The 19,091-nt window shown below is 41.4% G+C and overlaps 1 protein-coding gene across 3 annotated transcripts in view; it reads left to right on the top strand.

Annotated features, from left to right (window-relative positions):
• Nucleotides 1–1,316: 1,316 nt before the first annotated feature.
• adcy6a (adenylate cyclase 6a) overlaps nucleotides 1,317–19,091 on the top strand; it is a 37,704-nt gene continuing 19,929 nt past the window's right edge. Inside the window, exons 1-4 of one of the 3 annotated variants that reach the window (XM_029278680.2) lie at nucleotides 1,317–1,487; nucleotides 1,568–1,718; nucleotides 5,067–5,327; nucleotides 5,433–6,369. In XM_029278680.2, coding sequence (XP_029134513.1) covers nucleotides 5,308–5,327; nucleotides 5,433–6,369 — 957 coding nt within the window. In that variant the 5' untranslated portion in view covers nucleotides 1,317–1,487; nucleotides 1,568–1,718; nucleotides 5,067–5,307. Of the gene's footprint in view, nucleotides 1,488–1,567; nucleotides 1,719–2,915; nucleotides 3,188–5,066; nucleotides 5,328–5,432; nucleotides 6,370–19,091 lie in introns of those variants that run through there. The other 2 variants (XM_020640808.3, XM_020640809.3) reach the window with 2 other exon arrangements.

Genomic DNA, 19,091 nt, shown 5'->3' with positions numbered 1-19,091 from the left:
CTTCAGGGACAATGTTGAAGATCACAGCTGGTGGTTTGACCGACCGGGGGTCTCCGCAGACACAGCTTCACCTCTAGAGGGAGCACCGAGTTACTAAAAGTGGAATTGAGAGAGTGGTGTGAGCAACGGCGCGCCTGGGCCGAGGAGAGCTGCGTCAAAGCACCCGAAGTTAGATAGCACAACACCGGAAATGAGTGGAAGATGATCTTTAAAAAATAAAATAGAAATAAGCGAGATTTGATGTACAGCTTTACAAACACTGCATTAAAAATGGGGATAAAACAGTTTGATTAAATACAGATTGGCGTCCATATCATAATTAAAATAATACGTTTGAATGACATGGCTGTGACGAGTTAACCTATTCTCAGTTAAGACAGATAGCTGTGATTTAGCATCAAAGACAAATCTCCCACTTTCCAACCAATCCCCATATCAGCCTTATATGTATTTCAGATACCCTTGCATAATGGATAGGCTACCCATCAATGAATTAAGTAAAAAAAAAAAAATCTTCATCAAGATTGGTTGTTAGGATTTATTGTAGGTCATGCATTTGGAATTTTGAGCACAAAAATAAAATTTTCAGTGGTGCGTTTGTTTATTCTGTACAAACACGTGTGTGAAAGTAGGCCTATGATTTCATATTTAGTGGGTGGTTATATATGCTCTTGGCTCTGGCAGTTGCTAACAAGTTATATGTTTTGAATTAAAACAAATAATAATTATAAAGATACTTAGATTTTCTGCTAGCCTTTTCCACTTGATTTAGTTTTTGGTGCTAAGATCAACTGATCAACTTTTACTTACATAGGCTAGATTAATAGATTGCTTGCTGACTTTGTAAAATTTAAGATTAAGATTTGAGATTTACTTTTATTGATCCCCACAAGGGAAAATTTCAGTTTTTTACACTCTGTAAGTCATAAACACACACATAGGCTGAAATATACACACACACACACCCACACACACACACACACACACACACACACACACACACGCAGAAACAGGATCCTATGGACATGCATTAACATTAAGCATTCAAATTACTATATAAGTCCGTCCCACACTTAAACCCCCTTACATCTGTTATTTTTGAATTATTGCTATTTATCTGCGTGTCATTTGAAAAAGTGTAACTAGCCTACATGAAGTGTTGCTGCTTTTTTTTATGTTGGCCTATCCAAGCGTCTTTCACCAATGGGGCTTTTAATTTGAAAATAAAAACCGGAAGTGTGATCTTTCTATGTCCCTCGTCTTTACAGTGGTGCTTGGAGCCGAGAGGGTCAGGGGGAGGAGAGGAAAGGGAGTGGAGCGAGAAGACGACAAAAGGAGATCCACCACAGGGTGACCAATTTAACCGGACCATCCTGGCTCAGCAAGGCTACAAATGGTCCTACCTCCCCGGCCGCTCCGAGCGCCCGCAACGCCGAATCGGATTGTCAGCTGCGGTCCTGTAGGGGAGCAGAAACAAGATGATCACGGTGAGTCCGTCTCTCTGACCGTCACTGCCGCTTGCACTCTGCAGGCCGACATATATAATATATGTTCTCCTGTCACACAGACGTGTCAAACGCTGTTGCATTGAACCGTGGACGCCTCTGCCACTTCTCTGTCAGTACACCATTTCTGCAGGAGTGAATGACATAGCTGGCGACACTTGCTGTCCAGGCCTCCGCTTCACCTCCGTGGTGTTTTGTGGCAAAGGATACACGGTCAGTTGATTTCCATAGGCGCTCAATAACAACATGTATGTGTTGGTAAAGCAGAAGATGAGCTCCAGCACGGTGTGTTTGTGTTTCTTATGACAGCCCGACTGAGGGCTCTTATAGCCTAAGACAAGCCTACATTCAGAGGCTTGCATCTGATGCTCATAATGAGTCAAATCATTCTGATAACATGAATTTAAATTTAAGCACCTGCATTTAGACTGTATTTTTTTTTTCTTCCCCCCCCCCCGTACGCACACATTGAGTTTGTTTATTATTAGTTTAGCAGTATTATCCACTGCTTTAGTCCTCCATCCAATGACTGATGCTGAGGAATGTGCAGCAGCAATAACGTGTTTATATCTGTTTATTTACCAAACACTCGTGTATGTCAATATACTTCTCCTGCGAGCTTCTGCTGTGCTGCAGGCTGAGAGACTTTTGCATTAAATAATATCCCGGACAGAGGCGTGTTTGCGTCTTAACTCGGGACTATTGGACTCAACGGAATGGTTTTATGGTCCCCGCTATGGTTGTCACATAGGCCATGGTGTTATGTAACAAGAAGCCTACGCTGTTTGAATGCGGGCCCTCACACTCGGCCTGTCTGCCCGTGCATGGGCATCTATACACCGGATGGTAGACATAGGCTATACAACACACGCATGATGATTTAAAAAGAACCGTGGTTGAAGAATATGCAGAAACGAAAATTGAACCGGCTTATCTTTCATTTCAGTGTATTGCTTGATCTGTTTTTGCATGTGGATGACAACAGAGACACGCAGAGTCAGAGAGGAAACGGAGAGAGGCATGCTCAGCTTCAGACTTGTCGAACTGGACCAAGCCCATAAATGAAAGACTCGCTGTTCGTGGCTATGTTACTCCAGTGTAGCGGCTGTCCGGTTGAAAATGTCCCCCAGGAATAGTCAGTCACCCCCCCCCCCCCCCCCCCCCACACCCCCGCCTTCCCAATTCTCTGCCTCCCCTCCCCTCTTCTAACGCTAGTGGGGGAAACCGGAGTACAGCCAAGCACCATGCACTCACACCAAGCGACTGGCAACACCGCGACGTTCGCAAATGGGTACAAGCTGGTCGACCTTGTGCAGGGGAGTGAGGGACGCAGCCGGGTAGGAGGAGGTGCTGGAGGTGGGAGGAGAGGGGAGGTGTGTGTTCGTGTGTGTGTGTGTGTGTGAGAGAGAGAAAGAGGGAGAGAGAGGGTGGGCTGGCTCTCCTTGAATTTTGTCGATCCGCTGCCTGGGAGGAGAGATACGGCTCGGACGGATACGTGCCAGAGAAGGCGCATGCAGGCAAGATATAGCGAGGAAATGCTATTTTTGCTTCAACAACACAGCGTGCCTGTATGGGGGAAAATGCCGGTCGAGAAGGAGGCGGCGGCGGCGGCTGCAGCTGCAGAAGCGTTGCTTTTGCGCCTCTCCCTGCACTGTGTAGAGCTCAGGGTGTCTGGAAGCCTGGTAAGATCAGCTGGTAGAGCCATATGTGGAGGTTTTAAAATTCAACCAGGCGGGAGCTATGAATGCAATACAGTCGGCTCTACTTTTATGAGAACTACCGAATTCTGCAGGGTTTGTATTCAAATGTATGAGACATAGATACTGTGATCAGGTTAGTATGAACCTATATCAAATGTCAAAGACATCCTCACATTAAGTGGACTATAAGGACAGTTTTTTTTTCTTGTCAGGAATTAATGAATGCACTGATCTGTTTTTTTTTTTTATCTTCTGATAACTCAACCAGGTCTTACTGATACAGATTCCTTGGTTGACACCCTGGTTGGGCAAATGTACACACTCTTTTCTTAGTTAGAAGCATTGGTATTTATGGTCTGGGAAAACTACAAAAAAAAGCAGGCGTTGAAATGTACACGCAGCAAAAAAGTAGTTCTCTGAAGGACATTTCAACCTGCAAAACTAACTGACCCTCACATCATATCAGGGAGACGACCTAACTTTAATCACTTTAAACACTTTATGGGATGTTGCACTTCTTTACTACTTTGCTACTAGTTCTATATGTTGGACTAAAACTTTATACATTCACCAGATGTCTCCACTGCTTCATCTTCATGTGTCTAATGTGTTGTTTTTGTCTATTACTCCGTGTCAATCGAGGTTGAAATCAGCATTGGTGTTGGGAAAGCTGCATACATCTTTACAATAAAAAAAACAATTCCAATTTCCAGGAAACTCATTTATGCTAAAATAAGAGCCCGTTTTGAAAATGTAAGGAGAAGAAAGTACACACACACACACACACACACACACACACATACATACATACATACATACATACATACATACATACATACATACAAGAAAAGTACAGATACCTAAAAACTCTCATTGAGTAGAAACAAACCACTTGTTTTTTGTTACTTTGCATCTCTGCTGATACCACAGCTTGTTTACAGAATTTTAAAATCTGCACACCTCACTGTGTGGAACACATTGTGATCATTTCCTTGTATGATGTTATTAAAAGCAGGCATGGCTGTGGCCCACTGTGACTGAATACATTAAACTGATGAGAGAAGTATAGACTCAAAACCTCATGTATTTAAAAATGTGACATTGTCCATACAAGACAACACTAACCTTAAACATGACGGAGGCAAGATAGATTAGATATATGAACTACTGAACCACAAAACAGTCAGGTACTGGTACTACATTTACAAATAGTTTTAACACCTCGGTTACTCTCTCATATTGTGGGGCTGTAAGCATTTTATTTTACACATGAAGCAACACCAAACTAATAGAGTGTCATGAATGTTTGTGATATATGTTTTTAAATGTCAACAGGGAAGAAGCTTGTTTTTCAAGTTATTTCTAAACAACTTCTGGTCTGGTGCCTCAGGACCCACAGATCCTGTCATGCTATGTGTCTCATTGCTGTCTTGATATTTGTCTTGACAGTGACCTGTTGTCTAGTTGGCATTTATCTGTATTTATTACTCGGCTTTATCTTTGATTGTGATAATAAACAGAGCCTTTCGGTTCTGTATTTTCAGACCAGAAAGCTCCAAAATGCTGTTGTGTGGCACATGGTTTTGCAGTGGGGTCAAAGGTAGCCAGTTCTGTTTCACCTTAAAAAAAAACAAGCCTTCAAGCTATTTTGGGTCATGCTACCCCCCTTCCTTATAGATTAGAATTAAGCGTTTCTGATTCTCCAGGAAATGAGTTTCATGTCCTTCTTATGGACAATTTAGTCCAAGAGTCTATTTTTAAAATGACAATTTCAAGATCTTGATGAAAGCCATGCCTGTTCTTTAAAGACCATCATGTTTTTAAATCTGAATCCTGACATCACTTTGTGTTCACCCAGCAGAATCCGTGGAGATAGTCCTCACAGCAGAGATTGGTCTTCTCAATAACCTTGGTCTCTGCTCACTGGCTCCAACGAAAACGTCAGGAGGGTTGTGAAGCAACTGGTGAGACTCTTCGCCGAATCCAGTCAGACCACACCCTGCGTCCCTGCAGTGTGGCCTCTACGAATCCCTCAGCACTTCTTCAAAAATTTGTCCACTGGGATAAATGAGTGAACCGGCTGCAAAGGAAAGGGCTGGGACATGTACCAGAACCCCAACAGGTAAATATGCAAGGAGGTTTGTTTGCTTCCCACGGTATCTGAGCTTTAGCTTCTATCCATCTTTGACTTGTCTTTGTACTGAATGTTATCTCTCCTCTCATACAGAATGTCCTGGTTCAGTGGTTTCCTAGTTGCTAGAGTGGACGACCGCAAGACTGCGTGGGGGGAGCGCAATGGCAAGAAATCCAAACGGAAGGGAGGCTCATCTCTCTGCAACCCGCGTTACATGAGCTGTCTGCGGGACCCAGATGTTATGGAGCCCCCTTCTGGAGCCCCCCTCCATCAGCACCACCGAGGAGGGGTGGCGGGGGCCATGGGAGGCGGGGGAAACTTTGGTGTCCGTTGCGGTTGGCAGGAGGACCACTACGGCAAAAGGGGAGGGGGAGGGGAAGGGGTGGGCCTGAAGTCGGTCGACTTGGGCTTTGAGGACGGGGAGTTGAAAGGGAGGAAAGGTGGATGTAACGGAGGAAGTGGAGATGTTGGCGATGAGGGTCCCAATGGCGCAGCAGGTGTGGTGACAGCTGCAGACTGCTGGCTCAGGGTGGTGCAGGTGTTCCAGTCGAAAAAATTCCAGTCTCGAAAACTGGAGCGCCTATACCAGCGTTACTTCTTTCGGCTGAACCAGAGCTCCTTGACAATGCTCATGGGGGTACTTGTGATCGTGTGTGGCATCATGCTGACCTTCCACTGTGTCCACGCCCCCCCTGAAGTGCCCTATTCCTCGGCCCTGTCGGTGGCGATGGCGTTGTTCATGGCTCTTATGGTAGTGTGCAACCGTAATGGCTTCCACCAGGACTACATGTGGATGGTCAGTTACCTGGTGATAGGAGTATTGGTGTCAGTACAGGTGTTCGGGGTGTACATGGTGGCACCCAGGAGTGCTTCAGAGGGCATCTGGTGGTCTGTGTTCTTCATCTACATCATCTACACTCTGCTGCCTGTAAGGATGAGAGCGGCAGTGCTGAGTGGAGCTGTGCTGTCCATCATACATGTGGTCATCACCTGGCAAATCAACCAGGAAGACGAGTTCCTCTGGAAACAGGTAAGAGACGCCTGACATGTGACTGCATGACTCTTTGTTAATGATTGAACTGAAGGTGAACGGAGAATTGTTAAGATTGAAAGTTCTACATATTTCTTTTTACGTTTGTGTGACTTCTTTGGGCAGAATATGAATGAGGTTTAACCTCTGACTCATTGACCCTTTTGGCAGGGCTAAAAGTTGAAGTAGCAGTTTAATTGAAATGATTAAACTGCCTGCTACCCGCTAATATAGGTCAATCATAGGTATGTCTAGCCCAGCAAGAAAACATTTAACTAAGCAAATAAAGTCCACCTGTTTCACATCCAGCAGGAAGAGCAACATTGGAATTCATTTGGAGGCATCCTTCTGTTAACCTGTAGTTAACAGAACTTAGTGTTAGTTTACTCTGATATGGTCACCATCAATTTCTGAGCCTGTAACTGGTTTGTCACAGCTTTCAAGCTGAACAGAGTTGCAAGCTACCTTGACAGAGATCAGTGGGAGTCGTGACAGAACCAAAACAATTAGATGAAAGATGCTAAAGTTGCCTCTCAGCTGAGAGGATTTGTAGAGTCAGCTGATACAGTAACTCTCTGTGAGCACTACCTTACATCCTTATGATGTCCTTTTATTCTCAAGATTAATTTAGAAATATTGACTAGTGCGGAATGTAACCGGTTTTCGAAAAACAAAACAATGAATCATCATCCCTGTCATGATTTCTGAATCTGTGGAGACTAACTGCTTGTGTTCAAAATGTTGTTTAAAAAAAAATTTGGGCAGTGGGTTTTTAAGCCCTCAACCATTAACAACATACTGGGTCTGCGTGTGAGGCAAGGACTGTGATCTTAGGCACGAATCTCAGAGGAAGATGCTGCTCTTGTTGAGCCAGGGAGGAGTGGCAAACCTTGAATAATTTGTTAACCAAATTCAACTTACAAATTCCTCTTGTTTTGCCTACCAAACTATATACTGTATTTGCTAAGTAATGAGTTATTCCTCTGTTTTGACCGGACTTGACAGGTCATTATTTAGCTGCATCTTTGGAGGCTTTTAAAATGTCTCTTTTACTGTGATGTTTATGATTGCGTAGTGTAATTACTGTGTGAACTTGCAGCAGAGCCAATGAAGAGTATTTTATTTATCCATACATGTACTTTAGTGCACATGAGTCTTGCTTTACAGTGTGTTGATTGTGCGTCATGTCCAAAGGACCGAGGGGGCTGAAGGTCAGCAAGCCGACTGAACCGCCTAGGCCGGAAAGCGTTATGTGTGTGTAACCGTTGGAGAATACTATGATATAAAGCAGCATCTCGTTTAGGCCTCTGTGCTCTCACACAAGGGACGCTTTGTACTTTTCTCCAAGGGTGGGGTGACAAGGTTGAGGACGTGGTGGTGGTGGTGGTTGGAGGGGGGGGGGGGGGGGGGGGGACAGTATGGTGGCTGCTTGCTTTCTGCACTGCCATAGTGGATTGTTAGCTGTCATGTCCTCCAGGAAACATCGAGTGATATAAAAAGAAGGCCATTACTTGTGACAATAGGGGAATATATGACTGAATTATGAATCACTGATGGTCAGTGAAATGCTCCTGCTGTAACTGTAGGTATGCATGCTTTTTCTTTCACATTTAAAGTTCAGTTTGTAGAAAAATCTATTCTCAGAACCTTCTCGAAAAAGGCGGCTTGAATACAAAACACTCGGTTGTAATGTTGTGCTTATTTTTTAACATAACTAGTACGGGACTAGGTTATAGGCATTCGTGGGAACTCAGTAAAGTGCTAGCATCATGCATGATAAACCGTAGTGCTATCCATCACAGGCTCCAACATTGTTTGCCATCGTTAAGTGAATGAAACTCATGAGATAGCTGCAGCCCTGCACCGCTGTTTATTCCTGTGATTGTTTTGTGTACTATGTGACACAGTGAAACAGCTTCATCAATCACTGCTACATGCTTATGTGCAAGTATTTCCTCTTTCTCCAATAACTCATTAACCTCTCGGGGGGGTTTCTGTTGGTGTAGATCCTCTTTTTTTGTACTGCAGATTTAAATCTGTGCCGTTGAGTCGACTGTTAAATGTGACTGTAACTACTGTAGATTCTGCATGTTTGTTCTATCTTGGGCTCCTCTCCTTTTATTATTAGTGTAATTAATATGTTGATTCCTGGGAAATGTAAAAGAAGCTGATCTATTTCCATCCATGAAGTAAATCTTGTTTGTGATAGTCGTATATTTCACAAGCCACTGTAAGTGGTTGCAGAGTCAAATCGCTGATCACCTAAGCCCTCTTCCAAAAATCTTATATTTTCCTTTTTATTTGACGCTCAGAGATCATAAACAGGTTTAGTGTAAAGGCATGCGATGTTGGGATTACGCACAGAGTCCTTTTAAATTAATCAAAAACATTAACATATATTTATGTTTATAGTTTGACAGTTCTGTATGAATGGACTGTGATTGTAGACGCCAAACTTTTGAGGTTGTATCTTTGGATAACTTTGGAACGGTTCACTTTGGACTTGAGATCTCTTCTTTACCACTTTATTTGTTTTAACCTTTTTATTTATTTGTTTCTATCTTGTATTGTTTCTATATTGTTTAGTTCTTAGTCTGTGTTTATGGCATTTCTCCTATGTTCTTTGTAAAGCGCAAATTCATGATCAGCTCTTGAAAGATGCTTATAATTCCATTTCCTTGCCTAAGCCCTGTTCCCATGGGGCTAGTATCAACAGGTTATAAGTTATACGGTTTTGTACTTCTCATGGATTTGAGCTTGCTTTTTGAATCAATGCTCTGAAGCAACAGGAGCCTCCTGAATTTGCACTGAAATGCTGGAAAAACTTTCTTTTATAATTTCCAAGGTAGCCTTCAAAATTCTAGACTAGGAGAGAGGAAACAGAAAAATGTTTGTCGGAAAAAACACAACAGAATCACGACCCCCAAAAAACCAAGATGCTTATTCATTTGGGACTCATACAAATCATGTAACTGTGTTTTGTCATTAAAAAAAAAAAAGTTTACGCAAAAACATTTGATTGTTCAAAGAGAAAGGATTGGATAGAGTCAGAAATTGGGAAGAGAGAGAGGGCAACGAAATGCGGGAAAAGAGCCACAGGTTGGAATCGAACCCAGGCATCCGCGGAGGACTTTGACCTCTGTACATGGGGCACGGCCACTAAACATCAGGCTACCGGTGCACTCGTTTAAAGTCTTTTCAAAGATGAAAGGTGTTCATATTATCTAGTCACTGTTCAAAAGAAATCTGTTAAATTCTTTGTAAAATCTGAAAATGTTCTTGTGGCGAAACAGACTCATTAAGCAAGAATAAATCTCATATCTAGAGGAAATGCCAACAAAATAGTTCCAAATCAGATCAGAATAAGATCTCAGCAGAATATAATTTGATAATTTGAGAAATTATTCCAAACATCACAGAATTCACAAAAAACAGGCTGAAGATAAAAATAATAACAAAAACAATATTTCGCACAAATTATTTCCTCACAAAAATATGCCACAGTAAAACCACTTTTGTTCAAGCGACGACTGTATTGTTCTACATGAGAGTGAGTATTTTCAGTTTAAGTTATATAAATATTTCTTCAGATTTATCTCATATTATTTTCTGACTGTAGCCGCTAGAAGAATGTGTCATAAACCAGCGAAAAGGAGGCTCCTCTTACAGACATCTTGATGAAATATTTCATGATTGTCTCTTTAGATTTATGGCTCCTAATCCCTTCAAATCCTACAAAACACATGTGATCCATGTGATTATGTCTGAAGCTCTATTGCTCTTGGCGTTGGTTGGTATGTGTGTTTTAACAGCTGTGTACAGTAAACCCAAGTGTCTGTTCCTTAGCTTCATTTCGAGTGTCATTTTGCACACATTCACAACATGAAGTAGTTCGAACCACCTTGTAACATGCAAGACTGTTTTCAAAACAAACACCAGCGCTTAAAGCTGTGACTTAAGTTTGTGTAATATGGACTTACTGCTGCATGTTAGCTTCACTTTGCTGTGTACTTCTTGCTGCTTTTTTTTCCTTTTGTGGCGCCATGTCTGTGATCCTCAGACTTCTCAGCTGAAATCAATTAGCTTTATCGGTACAGTACATACTCATGTGCATGTCCCACCCAGGCACACACCAACACTCACGTCTTCCCTTGCTTAGTTAAGGCTGTCACAGTCCCTTCTAGTCTCCATTGAATGTATCTCCAAACTATTGGGTTGGTGTTTGTGTGGGTGTCGATATATGTGCTAATACATGACATGCACTGTTGTGGATTAAATCCAAAGAAAGAGCACCACAGAGCTGGCACATTTCGAACACATATTGATCCATGTTTGTTGATTAAATCTTTTGAATTTCTTTGTTAATGGGTGCAAGTTAAACAAACATTTTCCTTCTCTATTTACATTTTCCTTTTCTTGAAATTCTGTCATGCATTGTTGCCTGTCATGCCCAACCCTCCTTGGAACAGTGAAACAAATATATACATATAGAAAACAGATGAATAAAATACATAATACAAATAAAAGATTATAAAAAAAGAAGAAGACAAAACCATGACGGAAGTTCGGTCTGTTGGTTTTGCCTGTAAGTGTGGAAAGAATTATTACAAAAATACTTATACTACTACTTGTACAATCTTTACATGAGGGTTATTTGCTTTCTGCCCGTCCTGACTATGGCTAGCATTGTTGTCCAGTATTGTTGTGTATGAATGTTATTGACAGTGCTGAGGGAGGTCAAAGACTTGTTCCTAAAAATACTCAGCCCTCGGCGTTTCTGCTAACTGTTGCGTCACATGGAACAGTCTTATCAGACCCTGCGTCAGAGCAACAGGCAGGTCATTCCAACCCTGTTTTCTCTGCATACACACGAGTTGCAATTTCATACCCTGAAACGTTACACTGCTGTGGAGGCTAATACTGTATAATCACAGACACAACAGCGATTTATTTTCTTTCTCTTTTTTTTTGTAAATGAAGTGTAATGCATTTTGGGATGGCTGTTTGATCTTCTGACCACAGCGGAGATAATGGGTTAAGCCCCTAAAAGCCCATTAATTCAACACAGAGGGCAAATCAGGCCTCTTTGTGGACTCTGGCTCAATGCATTCATTGGTCTCCTTGTTGAGCATCACTATGTGTTTTGGTGGTTTTTTTTTTATTAAGCAGATTAGATAAGAAATATGTCCACTGTGGTCTCACATCCGACTTTCCAAATGTCTGTTGCTCAATTTCAACATTTCTGGGACGTTTTACAAAGAATACATTGATCTTAGTCATTGTTAATCTCATGCTGTATCAAGTGGATCAGCTGTTCAGCTGTTTCACAGCAGCCTCCCAGTGCTGGAATAACCTTGTTTGTGCATCACACATTGAGACGGGTAGCTGGGATCCTAGTGGAAGCCTGTTACAATCACCTGTTTATGGCTACAGCTACTGAATAAGACACCCTGTATGATGAGGAGGAGGAGGAGGCGTGATCGAAGAATCCGATATTCTCTCCAGCAGTCCTTCATTGGCCTCCTTGATAAATAATTAGTGTGTTTAACGCGGCAGCAGCATTTTAACTAGGATACCTGTCACACGTACACGTTGCTCACAACAACAGCTCTCTGAAAGGATCCTTGCATTTTGCAGTGCATCATAATTTAAGCGTTCATAATGTGACGTGCTCCGATGTTGCATACATTTCAGTGGTTAACTGTCTGCACTTATGTGAGTATAACTTGAATGCATACACACACACACATGATGATGAATATGCTGTTTAGTATTTCTCATACACACACATATGCCACCACCACCACCACCACCAATCAGCCAATCTTTGCAACAATAAGAGAGCTGGGGGAAATTAGTTATCAGTTTAGCATCACTTCTGAGAATGATGGGGAATAAACAGCATCGCTAAGTGTCTCCCCTCAGTGCTTGTGTTCAAGTCAGTCCAGTGGTTGCCATGGAAACAACTACGACTCAAGCTACCAAGACCCAGTTCAGCCTGCTGGTGAGTGTGTGTGTGTGTGTGCGTGCGTGCGTGCGTGCGTGCGTGCGTGCGTGCGTGCGTGCGTGCGTGCGTGTGTGTGTGTGTGTGTGTGTGTGTGTGTGTGTGTGTGTACAGTTTGGTAACCGTTGCTTCAAGTGAAGAGAGGAGAGAAGAAAAAATCAGGTCAGAATTGATTTCTGCTGTTCACTTCTCCTTCTGAGAATGTGAAAGCTCGAGAGGGCGGGGGTCGGGTGGTTGGGTGGGGGGTCCAAGCTTTCTAGAAACACTGCTTTTTGGCCTGCTAGGATGGGTTTTGTGCTTTGTTTTCCTGCCCCCCGCTGTCAAAATGAGAGTCCATAATGAAACGCAGCGATGACAGAGGAGAGATCACACGGGTGGAGGTGGTGGGGAGTCGAGAGGGAGGGATGCACACAGGATGTTGTTTGACAGTTGTCTGGTTCAGAAGAGCTCATCTCAAGTTTGCTCTCTATGACTGTGCATGTTTGTTGCCCCAGTAATCTGAAGACACTGCAGGAGTATGTTTTCGGGCCTTGAAGATACACAGTTTTAAAATAAATGTCCCTTTGTTTAATAACGTCATATCGTATGGTTTACTCATAGACTGTTTTAAACATGGACGTTAACTTAAATCACGCCATTCATTGGCTTCGGAAAAGGCGCAGTGAAGCCAAACATTAGTAGTCGCCATATTGGTAAACGGTAAATGGACTTGAGCTTATATAGCGCTTTTCTAGTCTTCCAACTACTCAAAGCACTTTTACACTGCATGTCACACCCAACTAATATCTGGCTAATCTTGAACCAGGCAAAGAGGGGGAGTTAAGGTTGAATGAACCTTGGTTGTTGAAACACACCTATCTAGCATGTCTAGCTCTTCATCTTGGTAGCGTATTCCAAACAATGAAAACAACCCTCATTTGTGCAAAACATAATGCCTCAATATAATCAAAGCAGGGATAAATAAATGAATTCCCTGTAAAAAAAAAAAAAAAAAAAGTATCAATAAAGAAATTAGCTATAGATAATAAAATGTTTTTTTTTCTAAATACATGTTTTATTAATGCTGAAAAAATGGGCATTTTAATAACGTCTCAGTGGTCGATTCATAAGCCTCAAGTGGACACTCGAGGAACTGCAGTTTTGCACTAGTTACAATTCCATCAGAATTAGAATCTGATTCATCTTAATTGGCCAGGTTGTTTTTTTTTATGCATATAAGGAATTTGACTCTGGTACAGCATCATACATCCAATATTAAACTATTACATTACAGCTTCCATCATACAATAGAGCACTGTTAAGTGGTGGAGTGAAGAGCATGCTGAAATAAACATGACAGTAAGTTATATCATTAGCAACCGATGGAATCATTTATATGATGTAGACTTTCTTTTACAGTGCATACATTAAAACAGCTGGTATAGATCCTTGACAGACCGGGGATGATATTTATGTGATTTAGTGTGTGTCTATAAAATAAATGAAGATCAATAATCTTATATTTAGGCACAGTTGGTGTTGGCACAGAGTAATTACACAGAGTTTGTTCTGACTGTTTAGTGTTCATCAGATTGACTGGATTTTGTCTGGATGTTTTGGCATACAGTACTCTGCGACTCCTACCCAAGAGGAGGAGTTTAAACAGTTTATGTCCGGTATGAGAGGGGTCTGCAGCGATGTTACCTGCCTGTTACCTGATCCGGGACCAACATAAGTCCTGAATGGAGGGCATGTTGGTGTTGATGATCCTCTCTGCAGTCTTGATTGTCTGTCTGTTACTGACCTCTAATGTAAGCTCCTCTAATAGGCTTTTTGTGTAATCACTGCAGTAATCCTTGAACCTGTTGTCTGTCCCTGTAGGGGGTCCAATGCCTTCCAGAAGAAGGGAATAAAAGGATTTGATTCTCCAAAGCTCCCATCTTTTTGTGCAGATTTTGTTGTTCTTGAAATAAAAATAACACTTTGCACTGTTTCTCCGATGCCAGAAAACTTTAATAGTCACAGTCTCCACAGAAGTCACACCCACATGGTTGGCAAGAGAAGTGTGTGTAGTGTTGTTTTTTCAGTGTTAGGACCCCCAGCATGTCGCTGTCCGTGTTTACAGAAACAAGGCGGATGGAAAAGGAGTTTGAACATGGTCAGTGTGAATCAGGAGGACTGGCTTTACATTGCAAAGCAAAGACAATGCTGTTCATTATTCATGTAGTGTGTAAAGTCTGGTGTTTCAGTGCATGGCCTGAACGATGCCTGAAAGAAAGCGGAAGGAAATGCAGAAAAGACAAGAAATAGAAAATGTATAGATCTCTGTCATGAATTAATATAGATGCAAAATATAGTGTCATCACTTATCCAAAAACAAACACCAGAAGTGAATCATATTCAAAGAGTAATCGAGGCGTTTTAATTTGAAAATATATTTGTTGCTATTAAATATGTTGTCAGGCTTTTTGACCAAATTTCACCTAAATGAATTACAACCAGTTGTCACACATTTCCTGTTTTCAAAGTAATATCAGCTTCCCACATTCTTTTCTTTAGTGATTCATCTATGTAATCACAAGTTTTAGACTCATATTTTCTATTTAGAACCACAACAAATACATCAATTCCTGTGCTGCTAATGTAGTCTACAGTAAACTGCATCTGTTAAAGGACTTCATTTAGATGTTTTATTAGCTACAAGCATTATATACAAACTACTCTCTCTTTCCTGTAAACTCTCCTCTATATTTACTGTCTGTCTGAGCTGCCTTACAGACATTCCCCAAATAAATTAAATGAATAAAACACTTTTTTCTGTACAGCGCAAAGACTGTACATGTGAAGTGGATATATTAAAAATTACTTGATCTTTGTTTTGTAAATGACTTTTTTTTTTTAAAGGTTTATTTTTGGGCTTTTTTATGCCTTAATTTGAGCGATAGGACAGTGGACCGACTTGGAAATCGGAGAGAGAGAGAGTTCTGAATGACATGCGTGAAAGGAGGGCATCCCATGTATGGCCTCCATACATGGGATGTGTGCACTAACCACTAGGCTACCGGCGCCCCCGTAAATGACCATTTTAAAAGTTTTGCGTTCACAAACATAAGGAACATTTTGCATCTTAACTCCTGAGTTTCACAAGGTAACCTGTTCTGTTTAGAGCAACAAATCTGTGTATGTAAATATCCACGAGAGGAATCCACAAACTATCTGCATTCACAATTTAATAGTAAATAAAAAAAATGTTTTTAAAGAAAAAAATGAATGAAACCAAACAAAACAGTGGTATCAAATCAAAGTGTGTTAGAGCCACAGTGTTAAATGGTATCCCCTCACATCACAATACTTTGTTTTATTTCAGTGATGCAGCTTTATATCAGCCCCTTCTATTACAGATTTATGAAACTAAGGAAGCCTTATTTAAGAACCTGCCAGGGACTACAGATGAAACTAACCTTTTGGATAAATTTGGCATATTTACAGAAATGTTCATATGGATTTTTCCCCTCTCCAAACCAGTTTCAGAGGGGTTGCCGTGTGGGGACCAGCTGACAAGGAGTAGGCTTAGTGGTGGGTAGCAAATGCAGAATCAGGTTTTACCCATACCAACGTATTCAGAGTCAGGCTTTGGACGGATACGTGTGACAAATGGTTTTTATTGCTCTGTAAAACTCTGATCAGAAAGGTCTTACATCTTGGGAAACTAAGAATATCTTTTTACAGTTTGATTGATGTTGTCCTGGAAATGTCCTGGAAAATGATTTCCTGAGAAAGTATAAAACTCTGCCCTGCTGTTCATCACATATTACAGAAGTGACAAGACCGTACAGTTGGTCGTGCTCCAAAAAATTCTTTGTCTGCAGCTTTAAAAGATTAATTTTGTGAAGTGTTTTTCCATAGACACGGACGCCTTGTAGAGTATTTCAGTTAGCCACAGTGTCGAAAGTGTGTAGACCACCCGAGCTGAGCGAGCAGGCGGGGCTTTGACTCTTTATCTGTTGATGTGGTTCTGGTCATTTCAGATAAGAGCAGTGCGAGCTGTGTGTAGACATGAGGCCCAGGCTGAGTACACAAACCCAGCAGCCGCCTGGTACTGCACACACACACACACACACGCACACACAAAAGCTGACTATTAAACAAAGGCTCAAAGTGACAGTGAGCACGAGTCTCACTGGGACAAGGCGGAAGAAACCTATATGAAATGGAAGGTTTTGAAATAAATAACTGACACTCTTAAGGAAAGATATCGGACAATGTGTGTCTGAGACTCTCATGTGTAAAGCACCGGTCGTTGTGTTTGGAGTTCTTGAGTGTGTTTTACAGAGCCTGATCAAACACAGATGCTCTAAAGAGTTCCAGATGTTCCTCAAAGGCCGATGAGCTCTGACTTGCACTCTTTTTGGCTCCGATTCAACAACAATATCCCATCAGTCATTGCTCCCTTTGGGAAATGGTCGTATAAATTCAGTGTCTTGTTCTCCAGGTTTTTTTTTTTCGGCTTTAATGTTTTTTTCCATGTTCGCATGAAGTACCGTTCACAGTGGATTAAAGTGACTTCAGTAGTCTGAGACAGCCATGAACAATCTGAAGTGAAGCTCAACAGTTTTCTGAAACAGCAATGGTCCAATCATAGCACAGCACCATGAAGCCTGTCAAGTTTTTGATTTCTTGACCGCTTCATCGGCACAGTAGGTCTTGTTTTAAAAGCATTGAGGGTTTCTCAGCAGGATTACAAGGGAAAAACTTCCCGATCAAGGAGGAACACCTTTAACTCTGGAGCTGAACTAACGTATGAGCCACAAAAGAGAAAGACACTGTGTTGTTCAACAATTTGTTATTCTAGTTTTATCAGCACAGTGGAGACTTATAGACTCCAGCTTCATGGAAAAAGCCTTCTGTCCCCAACGAACAAGTTAGTTCTCATCTTTTAATACTTTTCTTTAATGTGTTTTCTTATGGTACCCATAGAATGAGGTTAATTTGTGTCTTTGACAGGTGATTGTTTGGATTTTCCGCACGTTAAGCAAAAAAAAAAACAAAAAACGGAAGCACCATTTACCACATAGCCATAAAGGCAGATTTTTTTAAGCCCTTTCTGCCGTTAGTGTTCAAACATTTGCTGGAAACATGCAAAAGCTATTTAGATTTTATTCTCATTCATCTCTAGAAACTGATGTTAGCTTAATTAGCTGGCTAGCTAGCTACTGCTAATCAGATCTGCGAGTGGTGGGTTTGGTTTCAGTCAGCAAAACGTCCATTTAACATTAAAAAACATGAAGTTTTCTTATCTGACTGAATTGATGAGGAGCCAACTATTACAAGGATTAGACAGTATTTCTGGGTAGGTCCTGGTGTATCGGCCATCTTCATTCTGCACGTTTCATACAAGAGGGAAAGATGTGACAGTCTTAGAAATATTTGAGTTCTTTGGCAGTAGCAGTGGTGCTCTAGATTTCTAATTTTAACCTATATGTAATTTTTTCTGCGTCCAAAACTTGTAAGTGTCAACACCCTTGACTCTTTAGATTCTGAATAAGATTCAGCCTTTACTAAGAATGTTCTGATTGTACCATGTTCATATAACAAGGTTGTAAGATAAAGTAATCGACCCACCCCCTCACTTGCTCCTTGTCAGCTGGTTCCCCCCCCCCTCCACCCTGAACCTGGGTGGGGGACTGCTGCAGGTCTTTGGAGGGAGGCTGAGGAATGTGGGTGATAGTTGTTAAGTGAAAGCTGCGCTGCCATCTCTGATAATTCACAGTCTCCGTGGGTGTGAGTCTCGGGCCAACACTAAGCAGAACCTTTCACAAGACTGAGAAGAAGAAAAAAAAAAACACCGGCAGAAAGAAGGAGAGAGAGACTCTTCAGCAAAACACAGAGTTTTAAATATATATGTAAATAAATATATTAAAAAACACCAGCATCATCACAGCTCCATCTTCTACGCATAAAAGGTTTATAATGACTAGCTGGCTTCAAAATTAGATCTCTAACAGCAACATACAAGGCCAGGAGAATGGACGTCATACCTGCATTAGCATCATTGTAAAGCCGTTTTCTTTTCTTTTTTGTATCAAAAACTATTACACTGACTGATTGGACATAAGAGACAAATCTTGTTTCATTACAGCTAAACTAAAGGAATTCATCGTTTAAATTTGACTCTACTACGTTGGTCTGCAGATTCAGTTTTAGTTTCAGTCAGAACTTAAAGCCTCTGAAATGTTCTCAAGTCAATCCCGTTTCTTGCAGGGGGTCTACGTTAATGAAGCGCTTGCCAGGGAAGATCTACCTCAACCTTCTAATGTAGTGTATGGACATGTGTACACATCTTCCTGTAATCAGTGTCGAGTTTTGCACCAGTATACTGTTAAGTGGCACAGAGAGCATGATGGGACATGAGGAAAGAGGAGAGGTTAACCTGCTTTAACCCTTGAAGTAAAAAGGAAAGAGAGATGTTGACTATGCGGTGTAGATAAAACCTACATTTGAGAACGGTTGTTTGGTGTTAGCCTAAATTGATTCACAAGCGCTTACATTTAGCCATATCCTGCTGACTCATTTGAAAACGATTGTTGAGTTTATCCGTAGAGCGTCAACTTGAATAGTAACGTTTTGTCATAAAAAAAGGGAATAAACATCTCAAAGGTGTCATAAACTCTCTTAAAGCCTTAAGGGAGCTGGAGTGAGAAGTGCTGTGATCCTTTAAGATATACTTTTCAAATGATAG

Source organism: Labrus bergylta, chromosome 12 (assembly GCF_963930695.1).
Source record: "Labrus bergylta chromosome 12, fLabBer1.1, whole genome shotgun sequence".
NCBI classification, from domain to species: domain Eukaryota; kingdom Metazoa; phylum Chordata; class Actinopteri; order Labriformes; family Labridae; genus Labrus; species Labrus bergylta.
The sequence above is the reverse complement of the archived record's forward strand: the minus strand, read 5'-3'. Positions and strand labels throughout refer to the sequence as shown.